Source organism: Tachysurus vachellii, chromosome 9 (genome assembly GCF_030014155.1).
Source record: "Tachysurus vachellii isolate PV-2020 chromosome 9, HZAU_Pvac_v1, whole genome shotgun sequence".
Classification (NCBI taxonomy): domain Eukaryota; kingdom Metazoa; phylum Chordata; class Actinopteri; order Siluriformes; family Bagridae; genus Tachysurus; species Tachysurus vachellii.
Genome location: NC_083468.1, coordinates 16,730,524 through 16,755,543, shown reverse-complemented (window position 1 = coordinate 16,755,543; position 25,020 = coordinate 16,730,524). Strand labels below are relative to the sequence as shown.

Below are 25,020 nucleotides of genomic sequence, written 5' to 3'. Positions count from 1 at the left end.
AAAAGAATATCGAACTAACACCCTGTTAGAAAGCAGTAAGTACAACTAGATAGGTAAAGTCTGTCACAATAAGCTTGATGTTGGCTTTGAGTTATCAGTTTAAAGTAGTCATTATACATAGTCAAATAGCTTACCATGCAAGTGATGTACTGTATGGCTTCACTATTTTACCCATAACACAATTTTCATCATTGAGACTAGCCTTTTGGTGTCATATATGTATCCCACAATAATCTGGAGATTCTACTTATTTTGGGATTTTATGTGCACATAATGTCCTGTGATGTCACGTAGTTTTGCTGGAGTTTTGTGATCCTGCTTACCATGCATGTGACATCACGTGACATGTGACACACGTGTGATGTCAATACAATAACCATAAAGCACATCTCATTGAGGTGAACATTTTCACGTGTCACATACCTGGTAGTTTGTATTTCCAATTACTTTAGGTGTTGCTACTGGTAGATTGATGGATGGATGGATGGATGGATGGATGGAGAGAGTGTGTTGTTTTTAGAAAGAGAAGGAGAGAGAGAATGATACAGGTAGATTGATAGAAAGCCGTGTTTATGTGTGCTTCTGATTTGTACCAAGACGTGTTGTGTGACGTCACAACACGCGTTCAGCATTAGCACAGCTATCATAGAAGTAATTACAGGAACCTGAGCCAATTCTGCAGTGACTGAGCAGGGAAGACACATGTGAGTTAACATCTGTCCACGGACTCCAACTTGAGGGTTCATTTGTTATTGTCTTCAGGAAAATGTTCCTCACAGACTTTTATATTTCATGCTTTCATTCATATAAACATCCCACTCGATGTACTCTGAAGATTTGAATTGATGAGTAATTTTCAGGTTGGCCACATGGTGGCGACATAGACTAGAAAATTTTTTAACTTTCTTTTTTCTTTCTTTCCTTCTTCTTCTTCTTCTTCTTCTTCTTCTTCTTCTTCTTCTTCTTCTTCTTCTTCTTCTTCTTCTTCTTCTTCTTATTATTATTATTATTATTATTATTATTACTACTACTACTATATATTTTTTTATAATATCCTTATAGCTATTGGACATTTAATGTGGTTGACAACTTTATAGATATTCAGGCTTATCTCATTAAAGAAATAATGAAGCCAGTTATGATGGAAGGAATCGGACATTTCTTGACAGGAATCAGACTCATTGCACAAAATTAACTGTAACTATAAATTGTTATTTATGTTGTTGTTTTTTTAAAGTTTGTCATGACAAACTTTGATGTTGGCTTGATAAAGCCAGTATGAATGTTTAAAATAGTTGTCAATATGAAGATAGATAGATAGATAGATAGATAGATAGATAGATAGATAGATAGACTGTGTGCATGTGTGTGTGCGTGCGTGCGTGTATGTGTTACTGGTAAATTGATAGAAAGGTGGATGGTGTTCACTGTGTCAGAGGCTGCTGAGAGTTCAAAGACAATGAGGATCAACAAAGGTTTGGCTGATCTAGTGGCCAGACAGGTTGAGACAACTTAAACATCATTCTGGATAACAAAGAGAGACAATTAAATACTCAAGAATTCTAAAAAGAAAAAGGAGAGATGTGATACGGGTGGGAAGTTGTTGTGATATATTATAGACAGAATACATGCACAATGATTATTTATTGGCTTCTCCGGCTTGTTCTTTATTTCACAATAGAATCAACCAAACAAAGACTTCTTTACAGATATAGAACTGCTATAAACTGTTGTATTTTTGGCATACTGGTTTCAATAATATAAGAGACAAGTGTTTGTGCTTAACCTTCAGTTTGCTCGTTCGACAAATGTGGGTGGAAAATAGGTTGTTTTTTTTTTTTCACTTTGACTGAGGGGTTGTCCCTCTTTCTTCTTGCTTTTCTCTATGCACGGGTTCTTAAAAAACCGTAAAAGATTATTCCTGAAATTTTACTATGCAAAACAGCTGCTTTGAACTATGAACTAAAAAACAAACTAGAAACAAGACTGACACTAACCTAGAATAGATGCCTAGAATTAAGTATTTAATATTAACAGAATGCATTATGCTGTCATCATAGTATTGGTACATGTCCTTGTTTTATGTCAACAAATGAATGAAACTTGTAAATGAAGTACAGTAGTTTTAGAATGGCTCTCCAGTTTATATCTCAAGATTTGAATTCTTTTTGCTCTTTTTGCCCTATTCTCTTTAAAATTTCCAAATTCAGATTTGCATTGGATTTAGGATGGAATCACAGACTAAAGAGCTCTAAATTATAATTGTTGCACTACAGTTAAGCAAAATCATAAAACATATCACTCCAGTATCTTTTACTGCTATTCTAAACTCTTGGGGATACATGCTAGAGATGTTGTATTCTCATTTAATAGAAACACTACCGAAGTCTGCAACAGTGGTGTTAGGTGGTAGCTAATCATCAGTTACTCAACACCTTAAGACTAAATGCTTGAAATATGGGTTTGTCTAATGATATATTAAATCACAGAGTGTATCCAGTTTGTCATCAGGGATACATTATTATCAGTAATTCCTCTCACGACCAAACTGCATGAAGGTGTAGAATTGTTAACGATACTCAGCTTGCTTTTATTTGAAATTAGACATTTCTACATGTATGTTGGTGACATTATTACTGTATGCTCTCAAAAATAAACTGAGCTGTACCATCAAAACTTTAATGAAAATGACACCACATACACGTTTCCAGCTAAAAGATACAGACCAAAAGATGTGCTTTTGATGGTGCCTTCTCAGCAACAATGAAAGGTCAAGTTTGGAACTTTTATTTGGTGTCTGTGGGAGAAACTGATAGAAATGAGGTTATAATGCACTATGGTAAGTGTGTATAGCGTCAGAGAGCCTCAAACTCCATTTGTTTATGCAATGGACGATGAAAAAAAGTTGACTAGATTACAGAGAATTCTGCAGTAAAAACATTCTAAAAGACAAGGTGGTGTTTTGGTCAAAGAGACCACAAGATCCCGAAGAAACAGTCTTTTCCTTTCTCGCCTCTACCCCAACATGGTAAGGAAAAACAATACACTGTTCTGGGAGGAAGGTTCAAATACCATGAACATTCCAAAACAGCTCAACATTCTCAGGAGTGTTGCATTCCCAAAACCTCCTCCCTCTGCTTTTCTGCCCTAGATCGCCTACCTTCTCTTTCTCTCTTTCATAGTATATACTGTATATATTTATATGGCCCTCTGTTTAATTAAAACATACCGTGCCATAATGGAACACTCATACTGACTCACATTAACAAGGGTGGACATAATAGCTGCCTTTATTCTTTAATTAAGAACACTCGTGTGGAGACGTATTTGCTTTACAGCATTAACAGAAGTCAGTGACTGAACCACAAGCGATTTAAAGTCTACCCAGAAAGCACTGTGACTAATCAGACACATGGCTTCTCATGCAAGCATGTTGTTGTGTCAAGTTTAGTGAATGGACTAAATTGTGTACATACAGTATTATTTGACTGAGACCAGGAGAATGCAGGATTTGCAAATGAAATGATTTCCTTAACAAGTTTACACACTATATATGTTACAATGTGGATTTTGCCAACTCATCCCACCATTAGGAAGGAATAAGAAGCACAGAATTTTCTCCTTCACTACAAAACAGCAGTTTTGTACATATAAACATCCCCCACTCCACGCTCTCACACATACACACTACCAGTGAGGCATTATTTGGACAATTTAGACGAGTGAATGGGTGTATTCATGAGTTTGCTGATGAAGCAATTGCTACAGTAGAGACAGCCGTCATGGAGAGTGGGGAGCTCCTGTGACTTTTTTGCATGCTATGCAAGGAGAACAGCGACTAGACCGCATGTTAAATTAACACACTGTTTTAACTCCATCATGTGGCACACTAGCTTGGCTCTGGGAGGGGCCACTCCTTCCCTCCATCTGCTGTAGAGCTGCAAACAATGATGTCATTTCCTCACCAGGGCTGAGCTGGCAACTTTGGAAGCTGGAAAGAAAGCAAGGCTGCTCGTTTTTTTGTGGTTGTATAACCAAGACACAACTCATTCACTCACACATAATTTGCTAGAACAAGCGTACACAAATTGCTGCACCTTCACACAATTTAAATAGAGTTTACTGAGAAGGCGTTGACGATACAATGACAAAATTTGGGAGTTTCTGCATGTAAACCCATGAATCATGGTGGTATTAAACTTTTTATCCAAATATGACCATTTCTAGATTAGGTTTGGCTGATCTAAAAATGCTGGCATGAGTTTGCTGAATCTGCACATAAAGTGTTTTTCGAATGCGCCTGTTCATTTAAACAGAGTCTATTTGCTATCAGACACTATTTGCATGCATTGTAGTCAGACAGCTGGGGCAGAGGTGGAAAAATGGGAGTTTTAAAACTGCAGATGAACCACGCCTGGCAGAAAGCTATGTTTGTAATTGGTCCTGTGAGAGAGTCTACAAAACTTGTATGTTTTTCTACAGAACAAAAACCTTTATTTAACAAATACCTGCAATACATCAGCACCTTCTTGTCTCATATTTATGTTACCTTTTCTCTTTTTTTAAATTAATATTGTAAATACCACCTAATTCCAGAACATCACCGTGTCAATTACCACCATTATGACCAACAGTAATACTATAGGTTTGCATGAAGTGAAAGGTATCTGAGTGTTACTCCTAGATACTCTAGGTCCAGTGTGACTGGGAAAGTAAATTATTGATAAACGTAAGGAACTGACTGGTGTTGGAAGTGCAACTGGATATGGAAGCTTAATCACACCACATAATAGACTGTTAACTAATAGTACTTGTTCAGTTACACACGCTATCAGACTGGTTTACACAGCTTCTTTACTACCTTCACTGTTCTATACCATCTACACACTCATATAGTGTTGACAATTCATAGATTTTGCTTCTTTGCCACATATTAGCAACTGTCTTGTAGCTGGTACAAGGTCTACACTTCACATCACAGCTGCTGGTTATACAGGTTAAGTGAGCAGGTTCAGTCAACTTCACCACCAAAGTTGTAAAGCCTGGCTTTCTTGAGCCTATGTTCATACTGATCAGTTATTTGATCAGCATCGTTCCCAACAACCTATCGTTCATTATCGCTGATGTACTAAATTTAAACATTATTCTTTTTACACTCTGTTCTTTCTTTATTATATATATTTATAATATCTAATCTATCTATCTATCTATCTATCTATCTCTCTCTCTCTCTCTCTCTCTCTCTCTCTCTCTCTCTCTCTCTCTATATATATCTATATATATATATATATATATATATATATATATATAAATATAATATATATACACACACACACACACACACACACACCTAAACATTTATTTATGTCTACTTCCAGGTTACTTACTACCACTGCTTTATTTTTGAGACTATGTAAATACTTGATAGTTTGTAGGTGGCACAGTGGAGCAGAGGGTCACACTACTGCTTCATAGCTCCAGCATTTCTAGTTCATTTATGGTCGTGTGTGAGCATCTCTGTATTTCCAAATGGGAGCTGGAAAGTTGAATAATTAGGTTGTGTTGTTTATTTGTTTGTTTGCATTCCTGGTTTGTTGAATGCAACACGATTGCGATCAAGGTCTATAACCTGTTGCATTGACTCCACTGACCCTGACCACAATAAAGTGAATACTGAAAGTGATTTTGATTTTGTGTTGCCGTGACTTCTCTGTTCTGTTCTGTTCTGTTCTGTTCTATTCTATTCTATTCTATTCTATGTCATGTCATGTCTTCAGAAAATCAAAAATCTTGAGTAGATTTTGCATTCTGTCCCAACAGCACGACTCCACAGCGGTAATATAGACCACATCACTGAGCTGTAGCACAGCGCCGCCCGCGGCCTTGTTACGAAACTATATGAGTCCGTGTGTGCGCGAGCCCGAGGCTGCCGGCAGCCACAGCATCTTCATTGTAGCTCCTCTGCGAATGTGGACATTGAAACGGCCAAACCATAACAGTGGGCGGACTGTCGGTTTTGGGTTTTAATAGGAGAAACACAAGGATTTTTAACTAGAGGTAAGTTGTGGATAATTGTACGAGTAACGTGCTTCGTTTGAGCTAACGGAGCTACATTTATTTTTCGAACAACGGCTGGCTAACGCTAGTTAGCTTCAAGGCTAATGACGATAGCATGTAAACATGGCAGATTAGTTTGTCACTATAGCAATCGTGAGGCTGGCTAGCACACTGAGTAACCAGTGTTCGAGTTATAACACAATAGCTGGTCAGATACCTCTATGTTTCTGTACAAACCTGTGCAGGTTTATTGTTTGTTTTATTTCTTCTCTACTCCGCCAAGTTGGCTAATTAAATGGTTATCTACACGGTCGCTAGCGAGCCTCACGGACAGCTAGCTAGGTGTGATTTGTGTGTATACAGCTAGCTACCTAGCCGTCTGACCACCTCCTTATGCGGCTCTGCAGTGATATTAAAACAGTAAACGATACTAAAATGTCATTTCGTGTATACGGTACATTTAGTGACGGCATTAATACTTTTGCTTGCTAGCTCTATTGCCAGCCAGCGTGCGACCCTCTGACCCAGAATAATAATAAAGCAAAGAGCAGCCTGAGGATGAGTGCAGGAAAACCTGCAGCTAAGTTATGCTCATGTTCTGTTTTTTATTGTAATGCAGCTTAGGACATGATACCTGAAGGTTTAGTATAACCTGTTGTTCTTATATCTATATAATTTATGTTTCGCGATATAGAATAACAGTCCTATAGGACACACATATTGACCGAGGTTAGCTACTGATACTAACATGATGCATTTCACATGCTACTTGGATGCATTATATGCGTCGTGGTGTTAATGTTGCTGGTGTGATTGATTGTTTTGTTTGCATCCGTGCTGTCGATAGGCTTCCATAACGGAAGAGATGATTTTTCAGTTTTAATCTCACGTCAGCTGCACTGTTATATCTATTACAGTAGGCAATACCTGCAGATGGGTAATCTGTGATAAGATGGCGCAGGTCAGGTTTCCCTAACCACTAGTATTCAGTCTAACCATGTTGTTGTGCTGCGACATTCAGGATGTATGCTTCTGTTTATGTTCAAGTTCATGTTCATTTACCGTCCAACACAACACACTGGAAAACAGTTCAGATAATTGCATAAGGCACTTCATATGGACTATAGTTTCCAATGGTGAATTGGGTTAATCAGCTTTGTAAGTGTGGTCACTGTGGTATAGTCATTATGGTATCCAGAAATGCAGGGAAAAAAAAAAGTGAATAGAGTTCTGTAGCAGAGCTGAAAAAAACGTGATTAGGACTGGCTTTTAATGACTCGAGATTTCAAACCATAAAGCACTTTATCTTCTGTAAGGATTAACCAATCACATGCACTTAGATTATTTCGCTGAAAGCAGGTCATCGGACCAGTGACTAGCTACATGGTTTGATTAAGTCACAAAGAGAAGAGATTTCATAGATTTTGTTTGTCCTGTCAGGTCTGAGTAACACATGCACAATGTGACTTTCTTGTCATTGTTAAAATCATGGAGTATAACAATGATTAGACAGAGAAATTACTAATCACTGAACAGAGATGGATATCTGGTTACAGTGCATAATGTTGGTCAAAAGAGCATGAAGCACTATGTACAAACAAATCATAACTACTTTGCATTCTTATTTATAGCCATAAACATATAACAATTGGCAACAACTGTTAATCATGTTTTTGTAACCATTTATTTAACTGGACTTTCACAAATTATAGCTGGTATAACAGATGGACCTTTAAGGAAAAGGATATTAATTTTGTATCATCTGTTTGGGTAGCATCTGCTGCCATCATGGAACAAGTAATTGAGTTGTATTGATTGTGTGATGCCAACACTTAACCTTGAATATGATAATCATGTAAATTGGATTATTCATGTATGAGGCCTCGTGGAGTCATTTTATATAGTGTTGCCAGTTAACTATTTCATGTGTTTAGTATCAGTCTGCCCCTCGGCTTTTTGCAGCCTCACTAGCAGCTGCACATGCCGAACCATGCACAGTTGGCAACCTCTCACCACATGACAGCTGCTTCTTTTGAGTCCTTTTACAACTTCTGTGTCCCGAGTCCTTTTGCCTCTCTCTTATATTGTTTCCTCACAGTTGCATCTCAAAAGGATCTGTCCTCTTACTTAAACTCATTCTAAATACCATTTCTGTCTCTCCCTTGTATAACAGTATACCTGCTGGATAATTAGATTAGATTCAACTTTATTGTCATTGTGCATGATCATAATACTAATTGAGCATCTGTTCAACTGTAACAAATAAACCTTCATGTTGTGTGACTCTAGAAACTGTTAGGGTTTTGGCTTTTATTCAAGAGTGTATATTTCTTCTGATTAAATAGAATTTGGTTCTGAACTGAGAGACCACAATGCCAAGAGGTTATCTATTTTCCTAAATATTCATTACTTATGATGTTTTTTTTACACTAGCAACAATATCATGTCAGTGTGTACCATACAGCCCTTGAAAAATACTGGGACTCAATATTTAGGGCATGGATATGCCTTACAGTTGAGAAGGTGCCTATTTTTACATTGAAGCTACTGGATGTAAGATTTACACAATTTCATGCCACTTCTTCTTGTGGCCTTTTGTGCTCTTCTGCACTGCACAAATGACTACACCTGCACTAAGAAATCAGGTCCACATCCAAATCTGCCAGAACACACAATGTACTAAGTAGTATGAACTGATTAGCATGCCTTAATAGTAGTTGCCTTAATAGTCAGTGGTGTACTGACAAATTGCTGTATTTCGCATGGTATTATGTGGCTTGGGATAAAATAATAACTCTATTGTGCACATTGATGTGACTGTCACAGTTAATGAGGACCAGTTTCTCATAGTTGCTCAGCTGTAATCTCACAGCACACTGATAGGCTTATGTCTGTCCGTGTCTGTATTGATTCTGTGTATATTAAGCACTGATGGATGCTAGCTAACCCACTAACCCTAGGGGTTTTATTTTCAGCACATAGTCTGTGTATTTTTGTTCTCTAGGCACAAGGTGGGTAGTGTTAATACCAGAGCAATAAGTGTTGCACATTGATTTTCTTCATTTCTTTAAGCTTTAAATGTTTGTAAATCTGTTTATAGACGTCTTTTACGAGAGCATAGCTGGCACTTATTTACTTTCATCCAGCACTGTGCTTGTAGTTGTACTCCGGTACCTCTGTGCAGACAGCTTGCGTTTTATCATTTCACTAAATATTCACAATTTTGTCACTGAAAGATCTTGTTGGTTTTTGCATTCGGGGGCGGTTTATAAGAGGGTGGATATCATCTGACACACACGCACATGCACGCGCACACAGTGTTAAGTCACATGGTATACTGCATTAGTCTTCTAATGGTTTCAACTGCATGTTACCTTAGCAAACTGAGTGCCATGCTCTCTATACGTATCACGTTACCAGGCGGGGCACTAATGGGCTCTCTCCATGCAACGGATCTGTTCGAGATGAAGAGGAGGTAATGGCTGGGATGGACTCTGTAATGAAGTGCATTGTAGACAGTATGTTCTGCTTCATTTGGTCTTAGACAGTCGAAGTAGATGTTATTGTTGTAGTCCTAACACGTCGTTACAGCCCTGTCTGTAATGCAAAGCTGTGAAGTCCGTTCATAAAAATTGTATTTATACTTTCTCAGTAATATTGTGGTCTCCAAACTGTAGTTACTTTTCAAGTTAGAGCTTTTCAAATGATATTTTAATGATTTTGCTGAGTCTACTACAATCTTCTTGGGTTTGATAAATAGGATTCCTCATTTGTGGCCTTAATTAAATGAACTCAGTAAAAAATAGAAACAGTTGTCATTCAACTAGTCTAGTTTAGTAGCTAGCTAATATAATTCCACATGCACTGTGCATCAATTACAGAGACAGAGGGCAGAAGATATTTATGCTGTAAGCAGCATCAATTTATTATTTGATGTTATGCTTTTGTTCATATTTATGAAGTGGGTTTAAATCTGTTAGTAGTCAACATTCTTTCTTATATTTTCTTAACATGGATGATGTACATTTTTAGTATGTTAGTGTTTCAAGTCATTTTAAGGTGCTTGGTATCGGTCCCGAAAAGAGCTGATATTTCTGATTGAGATTTTGTGTTGTCTTTTAAGTTGACACACTGAAAATAATTCACCTCATGCACACTTGGGAAGTAAAATCTGCAATCAGTTTGTTTTGGTTGGATGGCCTTTTGAATTTGACTTGCTGAAATTATAGAGATCAGGGTTTTAAATGTTGGTGACATGTACAGGTTTAAACGATGTACCAGTGTGAGGTTTAAGCTGACTCCTGTCCATGCTATTAGATTGTTTGTCATCATATCGCTCTTAGTCTTGAGCCTTTTCCTCTATAGGGCTGAATGGTTCTAATCAAAGAGAGAAACTGACAAATGCAGTGTTAAGTCTTGAATGCTATTAAACCATGTTAGTCATTCAGTTGGCTAGCTTGTTAACAACAAATGACAAACCGAATCAGACAACTTTTTTCCTAGTTTGAACCTTGAACACATAGTGGTTGAAAATGACATCATTAAAGTTACACCTCTGCATTTTATCTCTTATGTGTTTTCTAAAATTCAGGAGCAATTCAAAGACTGAATTGAAAAAAATAACTTTTGCTCTAGTCATTCAGATGAACATTGCCCCAACAGGATGCCTTTATAATTGCAGCCATTTAATTTGAACTCTGCTAGTCACTTTATGAATAGAATGGTATGAAATGAATAGACTACACCTAATTTTACCTGAATGGCAGTTGGATAAAATATTATCATGTTGTGCACCTAAATAAACATCAATCAAATTAAATATTATCACTCACCTAAACAATCGTCTCTTTCCAGCTGTTGCTTCAGATTAACTGTCTAATGGTCATCTGCATGCAGAGAGAATGGATCTGTCCAAAGGTTTTGAGAAATAATGAATTGTGGAACAGACAGAGAATAAAAAGAAATTTTTTTTTTAACTCCAGTCCCAGATCTGCAATGAACATGACCACAACATTGAACTCATAGTACACTTGAATGTTGCCCTTAAAATTAGTTTCTAAGCATCTTTAAAGAATTTATCATTTCTCAAATTCCCATTTTTTTATCAATCGGTCATAGCAAATTGTAAGAAGAGATCAGAGTTCGTAACCATTCAGTCCTACAGTGGGAAAGAGGCTTGCGTGACTCGTAGCTTTTGCATTTGCCCTTTTGTAAAGGTGAAACTTGAAACAGAAACTGTGATCAATTGGTCAGTGGCTTTTTAAGAGGGTACTACGAGTTCTCGGGTTTGTAGTGTCGCTGAGTCATTGATGTTGCAGAATTGTCCTTGTCATCGCCTTAAGTGCATTGTGGGAATTTTAGAAAGGTGAGCAATTCTTTCTTGAAGCCCTTAAGCATTCATATGTTCCCTTTTTAATACTCTCTTTGTTCCCTGACATTTTGGCATTTGAATATTTTGGAAACCAGTGTATGGGTTTGATTCTGAGACTTATCAAAATACAAAGATACATTGCCAGATAAAGATAGAGTTCATCAAGGGTGTTTTGACTGATTCGTTCAAAACACGAAGCTTCATCTTGTAGCATTTGCTGTTTTTACCATGTTGTGGTTATCAATGGCATTAACTTGAGCTCCTCAGGCAGAAAGGTCAAGTGTTGGCAGACCTGAGTGTATCTGTGTTTACACTGGAGTATTTTGGGTGTTGGAGATACTTGGACAGTGTGGTTATTGAAGGTGGTGTAATGGAAAAGCATAGTCTGTGTGTAACAAGGCTCTGCACTATAGCTTTTTCAGTCTTGAAATTACTTTTAAGTCCGAGCTCACTAAAGATTTTTGATTTACATTTTATGAGTACTTGGTGGTAGGGACCCTTCTGAGGTCTTTTGTTGTTTTTAATGAAATGCTTTCTTTTAGTACGAAGAGTACAGTTACTTTCTAGCTTTTTCCTTCTGTGCCCTCTTCTGTGGGTTTCGGTGTAGTGCTGCTATATTTGTGTGTCTCTTTGTCTGAGGCACATGGTTAAAGGAGGAGGTGGAGCTGTGTAATCTGACACGAGCCAGGCCCAAAATACAGCTCAGGCACAGTGAGTGAGAGTGAGACAGGGAGTGGGGGGGCATTCCAACTCCGGCTTGACATTCGACTCCTCAGCCTACAGACTGTATTGGCGAAAGTGTACGCAGGCAGGACTCTGTTCTTATTCTCTGTGGGGCAGGGGTAAAATCACAGGAAAGCGCTACAGAAAAAGAGCTCTTCTTCCCGTCTCATATCTGGAGTTCACACAGGATACTTGGGCCTGCCTGGGAGTGGCCCCTCATTCTGCCGCTGGAATGTGCCTTTAGACGAGTGGGGAAACTGGCTTTGCTGCTGTTGGTTTTCCTCTCTTCCTCAGCTGCCCCTCTCGCTCCCACTCTCCTTGGGCTCCCTCTTCAGCTTCCTGCCAGGCACTCTTGTGTTCAGTATACATTTTTGGATTACTCCTGGAGTCCTTCGTTTGGGTTCTCAACTTCTCATTGTGCTTTTCCTGGGCTGTGTTTTTAAAGGAGTATTTTTTCCCTATAAGCCACACATCTACTTTGTAGCAGTCAATGAGCAAACATTTGAATAGCTCACAGGGTTTTGCATGAGTGTGAGTAAGTGGCCAGGCATCACCCTGAAGTATTTTTATCTGAGCCAGCACTGTGTGAGCATATCGGATATTGGACTGGCTGGTGGCCCTCTGTTATGGGCTGTCTTGTTTCTATGGAAAGAGCGCAATGAAGAGTCGCTGCAATCCCCATGTCTCCCACCGCTAGGCTACAGCCTGTCTACTCATGGAAGGGGGTGTTCAAGCTCTTCACATGTGTAGCTGCCCGCACGGCCAGCAAGCCTAAAGGTAACACAAGCCCAGTGCATGCTTTAATGTCTCTTTTTCTTTTAGCATGCATCCAGACCTCATCCTATTAACACAAGGCTTGGGCTTTATATTCATATGGGAATGGAGTGCATCTCACTAGGAGGCCTAATCTGGGCCTGATCTGTAGGTAAATTCCAACAAGTTAGCTCCTGAGTGTGGGTGTTGGTGCTTACGCTAGACTGAGACTTTAAAAAACAATGTAGGCACTTCCTTGATTTGCTGTAATTTGCTTTTTCTGGTCTGTTGTAAGATTCTAATCGTTTCTAGTATTATTCTGCTTTGTTTCTGTTTGTCTATCACTGCTGTGATTGGAGAGAAACTTAAAGAAAAACTTACATTTTATAAAGCATTCATTTAAACAGCTGTTGTGCTTTACCGCATCTTCTAGAATTACTGGCACCCTTCATGAACCTGAGGGGGAAAAAGGCCCATTTAAAAAGAATGCCACTTGCAGTAAGTGATCAGGTTCAAATCAAGAGAATGAGCAACTCTTATTTATACACCAGGGAACCAAGACATGAATTGAGAGCTACTAAGAGCAATTGAAAAATGCTATTTCCATGAACAATTCATTGTCATATTTTATTTTTATCTTTTAAAAGAAACTTCAATTGTTCTCACAATATATATGGTTAACTTAGATAATAAAAATATTTAACTGTGTTGGGGAACAATTTAAAATGTCAATTTCTTACCGTTTCTTTACAGGGCAAGTAGAGCACTGTAATGTAACTTTAGAGCACTGTAATGTGGACTGTAGTAACAGTAAGTGTGTTTAGTAAACGGTCTAATGTGATTAAAGCCAGAACAGGCTGGAACATGCCTGCCTACAAAGACAGTGCTGATTCACTCACTGGATCTTTGTGCACCTCTTTAATCCTTCATTACCTTTTGCCTCTGAGTTTCAATATATGCCCATCCAATAGAATATGCGATGACTTGCTTTGTAAACATTTATTAATTTAAACACTTCTTATATAGACCACTGCTTGTTACTTTTTACATGTGATGTTCTAGCACCATAATTAAGTCTTAAGCTCCTGTATTCATTCATTCAGTAACTGCTTTACACTGGTCAGGGTCACGGTATGCCAAACGTACTAAAACAAAAAATGGACACCAGGATTCGTATGTGTGGTCTGACTATGATGTGGAAATAATGCGACACTTAGCGTAATATTATGAAACTCCATTTGCAGTGCTGACTTGTACTACCAGAGTGGTGGATTCAGAAGCAGTGCAGCTTGTTATTTTCAGTGAAAAATAAAAATAAAAAAATGACACCTCACACAGTAACAACCTGAGTATCAGCCATGATAAAGGTAGATCATTCACATAACATGCACTCAAGCCTCACTGGCCATATTCAGGTTAATGCTGTGATGTCAGAGCATGCGTAAATAAGTCAGAGTGAATTCGGAAAATGGTAGTTTTGAAACTTTTTCAAACATGTAAATATATGCACATTTAGGCAGGGTCTAAAAAATGTTAGTATTTCTGGCTTTCTAGTCATTTTTCATCATTAACTATCTTTAAAGCTGTTAAACCTGTTATCAGTAAAGACACTAAAATATTGCACTATGCCTGTGTGCGAGAGAATAAAACACATAGCAAACCGCTCCATGTTCTGACTTTTCGTATATAAAGTGTGAATCAGGCATTTCTATCAAGTTTAGCCTAATGAGGAAATGTTTAGTTTACTTGTCAGTGCAAGTCACTGTGCTCGTAACCTGTCATACTCAAGGCAAATTGTAATGTAACTTCATCTTTCAGGTAAAGCCAGTCTTGTTGAATAGAAAAAGTAACTTGCCTAACGGCAACTGAGCACAAGGGTCACTCAACCAGAGCTCAGGAACTTTTTCATTATTTCTTTTTTCTTTTTCTCTTTGTAGAGGTCCACACATTTCAAGAGAAGAAAATAGCCTTACTGGGGAATCATATGGACGAAGGTAAGTTCTCAGTACTTCAAAATATTTTAAACATCACCTTTTTTTGTGTGGGTTATCGAAGTGTTAGATTTTTTTAAGGATGTTTTAGCTTAAATATGTGGAGTAAAAAGAGGTTTTGCTACAGTTGTGGTGAAAATGGGGGTAATAGAGAAGGAGGGGACCAGATAATTGAAGACTGTGTCCTTCACTGTGACTTGGCCCTGTAATCTCCCTCCATCATCATCTGGAGGAGCAGGGCCGGTCTCTGCTGTCAGACACCCATGTACTGTGACCCACTATTGGCACTTGCAGCATGGGGAGTGGTGATAGTGTGTTGTTTTAGCTTGCCCTCATCACACCACACCACCTACTCCCTCTCTCTTATCTCTCTCTCAAACCCACTGTTGGCTACTGGTGCTGCTATATGACTGTCTGAACATGTCACTTGTATACTGGCACACTGCTGCAACATTGAGGTATGATAACAGCAGACCCATTAAAATGTTCTTTCCTAAAAAAGAATTTAAACAATTAACAATAATTATTGCATTGCACATAACGGCCTGCTTGCAGCAGCAGTAATATGGTCTAAAAATATCATGCTAAATGGTTATGAAGTGGTTTGCTGTATACCTTACAGATTATGTGCTGATTTGTTTATATGTGGCACATCTCAGTATTTGGTGCTTCACAGTGATTCATGTGTGCTGCATGCATGCCCCCACCCTATAACCATATACAGCTTGCATGCGGGATGTTGGCAAGGAAAATAAAACAGATTTTTACAGATTTACCACAAAAATAATCCCGTTAACTTGCTTTAAAATCAGCAGTATTAAAGCAAGGGTACATTAAGCCCAACATATAATAGCACATTAAATGAAAAACAACAAAAACTACTGTGTGAGCATTTAAATAAAGTATTTTATAACATTGTACAACACATTACTGCACCACTCTACTGTTGTTGTCACCCCTCATAGATATGAAACCATACTTATTATTTCTTAGCTGTTTGTGGCTAGGCCAGGCAACTCAGGACCTGCTTTTTTTTAGCACTGCTCTTGCCATCTTTACATTTACTAGCAGCCAATTTAGACTAAAGGTGTATTTTTGAAAACTCTTCTACATCTGACAGAGAAGATTTTCTGTTGCTTTATCATTTCTCCTCATTCCCAGTCTGCATATTTCTACATTGTCTAGTCCAGTGGTCACCAACCTTTTTAAGACTGAGGGCTACTTCAAGGGAACTGAGTAGTACGAAGGGCTACCGGTTTGATACAAACTTCCTCAAGAGCAAAATTGCACAGATCACTTTTTAATAATAATAATAATAATAATAATAATAATATAAATAATTGATATTTATATTAATATTAAATAATAATTTTAAAATCTGTTAATGCAAGCGTTTTTTATTCAAAAACTACAGCAAGAAATTTTTTTTAGGCGTAGCTATATTTTGACCAGTGCTATTTTAGAACGTGCCTCGCGGGCGCCTTAAGTGCTCCTTGCGGGCAACCAGGTGCCCGCGGGCACCGTGTTGGTGACCCCTGGTCTAGTCAGTCTGGTTAGACAAACACAGGAACTTCATAATCGGAACTTGCAGACCTAACTAATCCGTCTTTAAGCAGTAAGTAGCATCATGGAAAATTCCCAAATATCCAAACTACCACTGTTTACTTGCGTTGTCAACACGGACAAACTTGAAGGGCTCAAGTTGCTTCACTGGTAATACAATGTCTGTGTCTTCATGACATTTGGCTCTTTAACATATCCATAACATACATCATAAAATCTGTGTATTACTACCAGTTTTGGAATGAAACACTGCTGGATAAGAAATAAACATTCATTACAGACAGTGACACTGTTAATGTAAATTGTTAATACACCACAGACCACACATTACCAAATCAAACACTAAAGGGTACTATTTTGAAATTGTAAATTAAAATCTTGTACACAATAGCTCACAATTGAAAATTGTTTTTAAAAAAGGCTTCTGGAATGAGATGAGTGATCTCTGTAATAAATCGCCTCCTCTATAATAAAACTCCTCCAGACAGATAAATTAACGGCATGACCGAGCTGTTTTCAAGTTTCCTTTCTTGTGTTTCATGTGAAACATGGAGATATGATCAAAATAATTTTCTGTAAATAAATACATAATCCACCATAACCTTTGGAACATACAAATATAGCAGGTGTAGCTATAATTGTAATTTAATTAGTAAGTAAATACATCTTTTAGACTCCCATTATTCAGCGATTTCCAACAATTTGCAGTACTAGTTACGCTGCAATGCTTCAATACGTCAACGACTTAAAAGAGAACACTACCCTGATACATATTAATGATATTTATCTATAAATTTTGATCTTATTAGCATTCTTGCCAGAAATCTGTTGGTTGGTTGGTGGTGTATTTGTTAAGAGTTAGAATCGTGCCTGATGGCATTGATTGAACGTGTGGAGGTATATCACTCTTTAGGCAGAGATAAAATCCCACTACCGCTTCTAAAGGCAGGTAGTGACATGGCTTTGTGGGTTTTGTAGGAACCATTTGAAACCAGACTGCAAATACAGAATGAGAACATGTACTAAGACTGGACATGCTTGCAGATGACATGCTCAGAAATCTTAATCAAGCCTCAATGGTAACATGTAACGGTTGCTATTGCATTTTACCTCTTTTATAAAGGAGTGGATAACACTCTATTCCCAATGAAGCTTAAAAATGCATTATTTTTTTCTTTCTTTTTTAAAAAAACTCGCATTCTGAGAAAAGTAGTAAGCTGAAACTGTGCTTTGACGATCAGCATGCATTTCTGACTGGTGTTTAAATCCGTACAGAATAACATCTTCATAACAGAATGTCTTTCTTATTCAGAGTAGTCATATGGGTTCAGCTCAACACTGACACTGGTTTTGAATTTGGCTGCTGCGTCTCTTCTCTAGTTTGTTTAACCTGTCTTAGCTGTGTGTAGATGAGGACAAATCATCAGCCGTTGCAGTTATTTTACAGCTAAATTGTAACTTAATGTTACTGCTATACTGTGAATCATGAATACACACTGTACATAGTTTTGCTCTACAGTTAAATTATGATAGAAGATAGAAATGGCTGTCTGGGTGAATGGTTGGGTTAAATTACACTGCTTACACTGCTGCCTGTTCCCATGTTAATTGGAATATGATTAACAGATAATGTAAAGTATTTGCTGCCGTTGCACCAATGTTGGGTCAGTTAGAGGTCACACAACTCACATCATATAAGCAGACAAACTCTTTATGCTCACATTGTAACAGCTAATGCATGAAGTGAAAGATTGTTTCGTGATTAAAGCAATAGTTCCAATTTGGTTTTTTTCCCTCCTAATTTCAAGTCCATAAGCCATGACATATTTGGTGGGCAACTTTAGCTTTTTAGTTTTTGCTAGAGTTACAAGGCTAAAATACTTACTTCCCTTACTTTTTAGCTACATTATCAACATGGCTCCAGTGCAGAACTAAATGAACAGACTTCAGACACCAGCTATATCATGGCTGAGTTGCAACGTTTGAGGCAAGGCAAGTGTGTGGGTTTTTTTGTTTTTGTTTTTTTTTTGTGTGTGTGTGTCTGTGTGTTCAAACTCTTCCTATACTTAAGTATGTGTTTTGGCTCAAAGTAGATGTAATACAAAGAAAGTAAGAAGTCTTAACACATAAACCACACAGAATTGCTGTATGGACGTTCTGTTTTAAAACATAAGTTGTGTAAAATTCTAATGTATTCCGAATCCATTCCCAAAAGGAGGTGTCCTGAATATTCAGTTATTATAATGACAATAGAATACAGCACAAACTCTTATGACTGTCTGTGTGTATAGCTTGTAATCATGTTTTAACTAGAGCCATGTCATACAGACTTTCATTAGTGCTGCTGAAGTGGCTTCCTCTGGGGATACAAGATTTCCTGTGCTGTGTGATGGGCTGCAGACTTTCCACTTGCACAGCAGTTCAGTTCGGCATTTTCCTGGAATAAAGGGTGTGACGGGTCTCAGGCAGCTGGTTTTATTACAAAGAGAAACAGGAATGCTGCAGGACCGATATTCCAATTGAACTTTTGAAAAGGATTAAAAACAAAAACATTGAACATTAATTCACTTTTCCCCCTTTATTTGGTGTACTGTTCCATTGACATGTATGTATGTATATGTATGTATGTATGTAACTTCACTTCATGTTAATAATAAAATTTTAACTTCCATCAGTATTTGAAGCAGATGCATTTCTAGAAAATCAAACCCTGTAACCTCCAGAGATTACAGAGGGATATTTGTTTGTTGAAGTTTCTGGAACTCCAAATTTCTAGCAGTTGAGATCAGTACTCAGATTCACGATGAACCTCGACTGATGGAGGACCATGTGATCACTATAACACTACAAACACATTATATTGATGCACACTAATAGTTTTGGCTTGTTTGTTCTGGCCTAATGCTGGTTGTTGAAGGACATGTGCAGTTGATTATTTCGTCAGGTGACCATAACAAATGTGTTTTGAAGGTTATTCTTGTGCTAGGTTCACTTAGTGGTTTAAAAGCTTGGCTTCTTAGGAAGTTCCATTTAAATGTCCTTTTTTTCTATTTTCAACTTGGCTGATACTTAGTTTGAATTTGATTTCAGCAGGATATGGTAGGGAAGAGTTCTGTCTGGATTGTCTCCATAACTGAAGAAAAATGATGAAACCTCTTTTTCAGTGGGATATAAAGGAATCTTTTTTGTATTCATTCAGGCAGGATTAAACCGTATATTCAGTGTCATGTTTCTACAGGTCATTTAGTAGCATGTTAAAGATGACATAAGCTTTCCAGATGCACAGTGTAAAAAAACTATACCATGACCAATGCAGACATGACTAAAATCCCAGTGTAACATTAGCAAGAACAAATGTTGTTTTCATGGATGAATTAACAGATTATCCATGTTAATAGCTGTTAGTACTGTTATGCATGCTGCAGTCATGTAGATATTTTCTGCTTTATTACTAAGACTTTTTTTAATATTTAGTTATTTAGTAATGAGTAAATGTCCTTGATGTTTGTAAATCCCAGAAATTCGCACAGAAATCCTCTGAGAGATATATCTCCAAGTACATCTACAACACGAATGAGCATTAGATTATATGCTGAACAGTGATGGATCTAGGAAGTAGAGTAATTCCAGACAGAAATAATCTGGTTTTGATCTATGCAGTAATCATTCAGACGCTTCCAGACAGTACACCAGACTGCAAGCACATTTTTGTCTGATGTCATTTCAGCAATATAGTAAAAGAAATTGTTTGATTACTGCATTGTGTGTTTTGCAAACATCATAGTTGCTTCATCATCTGTAAGGTTAACATCCATTAATAACTCTGCCACTAATCTTGTTTTTCTTCACCACCCGTAGCACTAAGCTAGATGTCTAAAGTTCACACTCCACTCACTTGCACCTCCTCAATTTATTTTATTTAGTCTCGTTCCACTACATCAGCCACAAAGAGGTGGCTTTTGCTTATCAGTGCTGTGTGCTGCAGTCTTTTTCAGGAGCTGGCACACACTGAGTGGCAGTGTCATTTAACAGAAGGTGGACACACTGTACTGTTCTCAGTGCTGCAGTAGCATCTCTCATGCCAGCAGCTCTTCACATGTCATTTACAGATTGGGTTGATGTGTTCTGGCTAGGGGTGAGGTGGGGTGGGGTGGGGTGGGGTTGTGCATGTTTGGTTTGAAAAGGCCTAAATATGGGACAGGTCACTCATGACATGAAATGCAAACTAAACACACTGTTGAAACAAAAATGTAAAAATCCTTTGTAGCCAGGTTTTACCTTTTGGCCATCTTCTTCTCTAAGCTTCAGGTTGTGTGTTTAGGGCTGGCTTAAGGCCTCTTGTGCTCTGTGCTAATTCTGGCAAGAGCGGGATAAAAATACACAGGGCTTTATCACCGATATGTTTACAAGCTGCCTATAAGCCATGTACATTCACATACAGAGCTTTTCTTCCATAATATCAGCTCATTCTCGTGAACAGGCTTCAGTGATTTTGATGGGACTGATGGCCAGAATAAAAAAAAAATGACAATGTTTCCTTGTCATGCTGCGCTTCAGTGAACTGGGTTTTGCTAGAGGCAGATGTGTTTAGATTATGTAAAGCAGCACAGTAAGTACACTGGATCACGCCCTGCTTCTGCCATGTAGCAGGGAAAAATCCAGCCGTGATCTCGGCCTCCTCTCCACACACCACAGCCTGTTGCCATAGGAACGCTCCTTCAGCAGGCATGCGCTCTGAAGGCTGCCTATGTCCCCACTCTCTATTACTGCCTTTTACAAAAGTATAGAATTTGTCAGTGCCAAATATAGATGCCCCAAGCGCTTCCCTAAGGCCTAAGTCTGACTTTTCCACTCAGCAGTTTCCATATATTGCTATGATAAAGACAAATGCCTGTGCATTATTTAGACAACAAATAGCTCTGCTGTCTGTGAATCACTCGGAAAACTGTCAATTGAAAGGCAGGCTCTAACATCTGTGTTTAGAATCATTAGGAGAAATTTGATTGTATAACTGTTAACCCAGTTTTTGTGCCTCATGTTGCAGGAGTTCTGCCATGTGTATTTTTCACCTTTTAAATATTTTCACTTAAATTGTGCTATTATACTATTTTGCATGTAATTCCACCTCCTCCTCCTCCTCTTTTCTCCAACTTCTCATTTGCTATCGGTATCAGCCGCTTTCTTTCATGACCTTTATACTCTGCCCTATATCCCCAGTTTTCTCACTGTCCTTGTTTCTTCCAATTTCTAGAAATGAGTCGCCAGACTGCCACCGCGCTGCCCACAGGAACCTCAAAGTGCCCCCCCTCTCAGCGTGTGAACACCACTGCCTCAAACAGTGACCTAGCCAGCCTGTTCGAGTGCCCGGTGTGTTTTGACTATGTGCTGCCTCCAATCCTGCAATGCCAGAGCGGCCATCTGGTGTGCAGCAACTGCCGGCCCAAGCTGACGTGCTGTCCGACGTGCCGTGGCCCATTGGGCTCCATCCGTAACCTAGCCATGGAAAAGGTGGCCAACTCAGTGCTATTTCCTTGCAAGTACGCCTCGTCGGGCTGCGAAGTGACATTGCCACACACGGACAAGGCCGAGCACGAGGAGCTGTGTGAATTCCGGCCGTACTCCTGCCCATGTCCGGGTGCTTCGTGCAAGTGGCAGGGCTCACTGGACGCCGTTATGCCTCACCTCCTGCATCAGCACAAGTCCATCACTACACTGCAGGGCGAGGACATCGTCTTCCTGGCCACGGACATCAATCTGCCTGGTGCCGTCGACTGGGTCATGATGCAGTCTTGCTTCGGTTTCCACTTCATGCTGGTCCTGGAGAAGCAGGAGAAGTATGATGGGCACCAGCAGTTCTTTGCCATCGTGCAGTTGATCGGCACACGCAAGCAGGCAGAGAACTTTGCCTACCGGCTGGAGTTGAATGGCCACCGGCGGCGCCTTACTTGGGAAGCCACACCACGATCCATTCATGAGGGCATTGCCACAGCCATCATGAACAGTGACTGTCTAGTGTTCGACACCTCCATCGCCCAGCTGTTTGCTGAAAATGGCAACCTGGGCATTAATGTCACCATATCCATGTGCTGAGGACTGTCAAATACATTCTTGCACACGCACCCACATAGGCAAACACTAACGCATTTCACAACCACCACGAGACACCCAGAGGTGTACATTGGGTTGGGGACTCTAACCTAGGGAGCTTCTCGCTGTTGTACGTTCCAAGTACTCAACAGAACTGACCTTTACCAATGCTTGGCACATCCAGCAACTGGACATTTTCCCAGGTTCTTAATTTTATGCTACAATATTCTAATAAGTTAAATATCTAATGTATTCTACATTTTTGAGAGCAATTGCCCACAAAGATGAGCCTTGTGAAGTGGACTTTCTCACACACAGCTTGTTTGTGAAGAGGGGTAAAGGAATGGCACAGTAGAATTGAGGGTTGGGGAGAACTCGAAAAGATAAACTAGAATTGTCCAGAAACATTATTTCCTTTTTCTTTCCCCCAGACTGACATCATTAGTTCAAAAATGAAACACTAACTTTTTTTTAAGTTGAATTTATGCAGTTTTATGTTTTAATCCAACGTTACCCGGTCTTGTCTGATATCCTTTCCCCTACGAAAGATGCTGCAGGTATTTGCATGACCACTGACTAAGGCTTGGTGTGTTCAGATTTTTTTTTCTGAAAATTGTAGTTTCTGCCTGAACCGTTGTAGAGTTTCTCCAGAGGCTTTGCTCAATCAGAGGGAGAGGTGATGAGAAGGTTCTGTATGAACTTGATGTGACCACATCAGGTTTTGACGTCCTCAAAGCCACTCTTCCATTCACATGTTTAGCTTCTCCATACAGTAGCCTACTTTTTCTGACCAGGTGCTATTAACAGCAGTCTTGCACCTGTGAATGTGAAGTCATTTGAACGGATCGTGCTTTAGTTTGCCAGGTAAACACGTTTGTCTCGGTCATGTGGAAATGGTGATCGCTTCATGCAGAGGGGTGAGGCTCTCATCAGACTAGAAGTGAGCTCAATTTCTACCGTTATTATTGAGATTATTGTTATCATTTTGTAATAACTTTAGACAAAGGAATGAAAAGGCTGTTGTTAACATTGTGGCTAATTGTCAGTGTTTGTATATAGTGTTGTTCTGCAGAAGACCTCTTTTTGTTTTTTGTTTGTTTTTTGGTTTGTTTTTTGTAAGTACAGATTTTTTGTTTTGTATGTGTGTCTGTTTTTGTGAGGAGTAGGTGAAGAAAAACGCCAAAACATCTCTGTGGATACATTGTACTGTTCCTGGTCCTGGTCTGTTTTTATTTTTGTTTTAATGTTTGTTTTGTTTGTTTTGGTCTATTTTGCCATTAAATAAATCTATCTTTTTCATACCTTTTTTGTTTTGTTTTTCATATTGAATACATTGGTGTTCAGTAGCAGTAACCTCCTTACTGCTCCAGGGTACTGGGTTTTATCCTGAGCTCGTGTGTGTGTGTGTGTGTGGTCTCACATTCTCTCTCTGTCCATGTGGGTTTCTCCTGGGTTCTGTGGTTTTGTCCCACCTCCCAAAAACAGGATGGTTTGGCTCAAAATCGAATAGTTAAATGGCCTTAAAAAATGGTACTACAGCAAAATAACTGATATGTGATAGGGCTGGGCGATGAAACGGTAAAGATATGTATCGCGATAGACAAGTGATCGATATCAATAATAAATGTGTTCGATTAAACGTTCGATATTTTTTTATTCTTCATTCTTTGGTTGCATTAACAAAGGCACTCACTCTCTGATAACCTAGCAACGTAGGGAGTGACACACTAACAGCCAATCATGTAACAGTATCTTTTTGGTTGCACCATATCGTTGTCTCATGCTGGTCTTGCTGGATTCCTCTTCAGTAACCGGCAACTGATAAAATGAGTGCCTCAGCGAGCGAGGAAATTGTAAATAAAAGAGGAAAAGTCAGCTCGCCAGTATGGCAGTTTTTCATTTTGCACCTTAAGAGATAATTATTAAGTGTTCATTGTGACCTTAGACTTATGTTTACATTTTAATTATTTGAGTTTTCCTGGTTGTTGACATTTCTGTCTTAATAACTGAGGGAATTACGATCAGAGGAAGGTTAAGTTTTAAAATAAAAATGTTGAAATGTAATATTTTTTTCCTGGTCCTTGTTTTAAATGGGTCATAAAAAATATCAATAATTATCGATATCAACCGATATGAAACACTGATATCGCCATAGTTTTCAGCCATATCGCCCAGCCCTATGTGATAGGAAAATTTGTCTTGTCTTTAATATTATTAAAGTTATACCCCATCAGTTAATACATAGCTTGAAAAACAGCATTTCTAGGCGTGAAGGCTACTATTAATACAGGTACTGTTGTGTTGGTTAGTCCTGTGATACTGGGTTATATGTAGTTCAGGATTGTAATGCTATTTACTGTGGCAAATGTAGACCAAGTTTAGAGACTTTCAGCCTCGCTTTGGGAAGAGGCAGTAAACAGGAGTGGGGATATGTGCACTTGGTGTACATCCATAAAACTGTAGTTGGTTGATTGC

The 25,020-nt window shown here is 38.7% G+C and overlaps 1 protein-coding gene across 4 annotated transcripts; it reads left to right on the top strand.

Moving 5' to 3' along the window:
• The first annotated feature begins 5,880 nt into the window (after nucleotides 1–5,880).
• Nucleotides 5,881–23,846, top strand: siah1 (siah E3 ubiquitin protein ligase 1). Of its 4 annotated transcripts, none has more exons than XM_060877978.1 (4): nucleotides 5,881–6,057; nucleotides 14,842–14,898; nucleotides 18,360–18,450; nucleotides 21,710–23,846. In XM_060877978.1, the coding sequence occupies exons 3-4, from the start codon at nucleotides 18,423–18,425 to the stop codon at nucleotides 22,546–22,548; spliced, it is 867 nt and encodes a 288-aa protein (XP_060733961.1). In that variant the 5' UTR covers nucleotides 5,881–6,057; nucleotides 14,842–14,898; nucleotides 18,360–18,422; the 3' UTR covers nucleotides 22,549–23,846. The 4 variants fall into 4 exon arrangements, with proteins under 4 accessions (XP_060733961.1, XP_060733963.1, XP_060733960.1 ...); XM_060877979.1 differs by lacking the exon at nucleotides 5,881–6,057 and adding an exon at nucleotides 12,873–12,928; XM_060877980.1 differs by lacking the exon at nucleotides 18,360–18,450 and having other exon boundaries at nucleotides 5,882–6,057.
• Nucleotides 23,847–25,020: the final 1,174 nt, after the last annotated feature.

Coding starts and splice junctions, on each gene's coding strand:
- siah1 (XM_060877977.1), top strand. CDS start 12,832: ATGTCTCCCACCGCTAGGCTACAGCCTGTCTACTCATGGAAGGGGGTG. Junction 12,929..14,841: donor CACGGCCAGCAAGCCTAAAG/GTAACACAAGCC, acceptor TTCTCTTTGTAG/AGGTCCACACATTTCAAGAG. Junction 14,899..21,709: donor GGGGAATCATATGGACGAAG/GTAAGTTCTCAG, acceptor TCCAATTTCTAG/AAATGAGTCGCCAGACTGCC.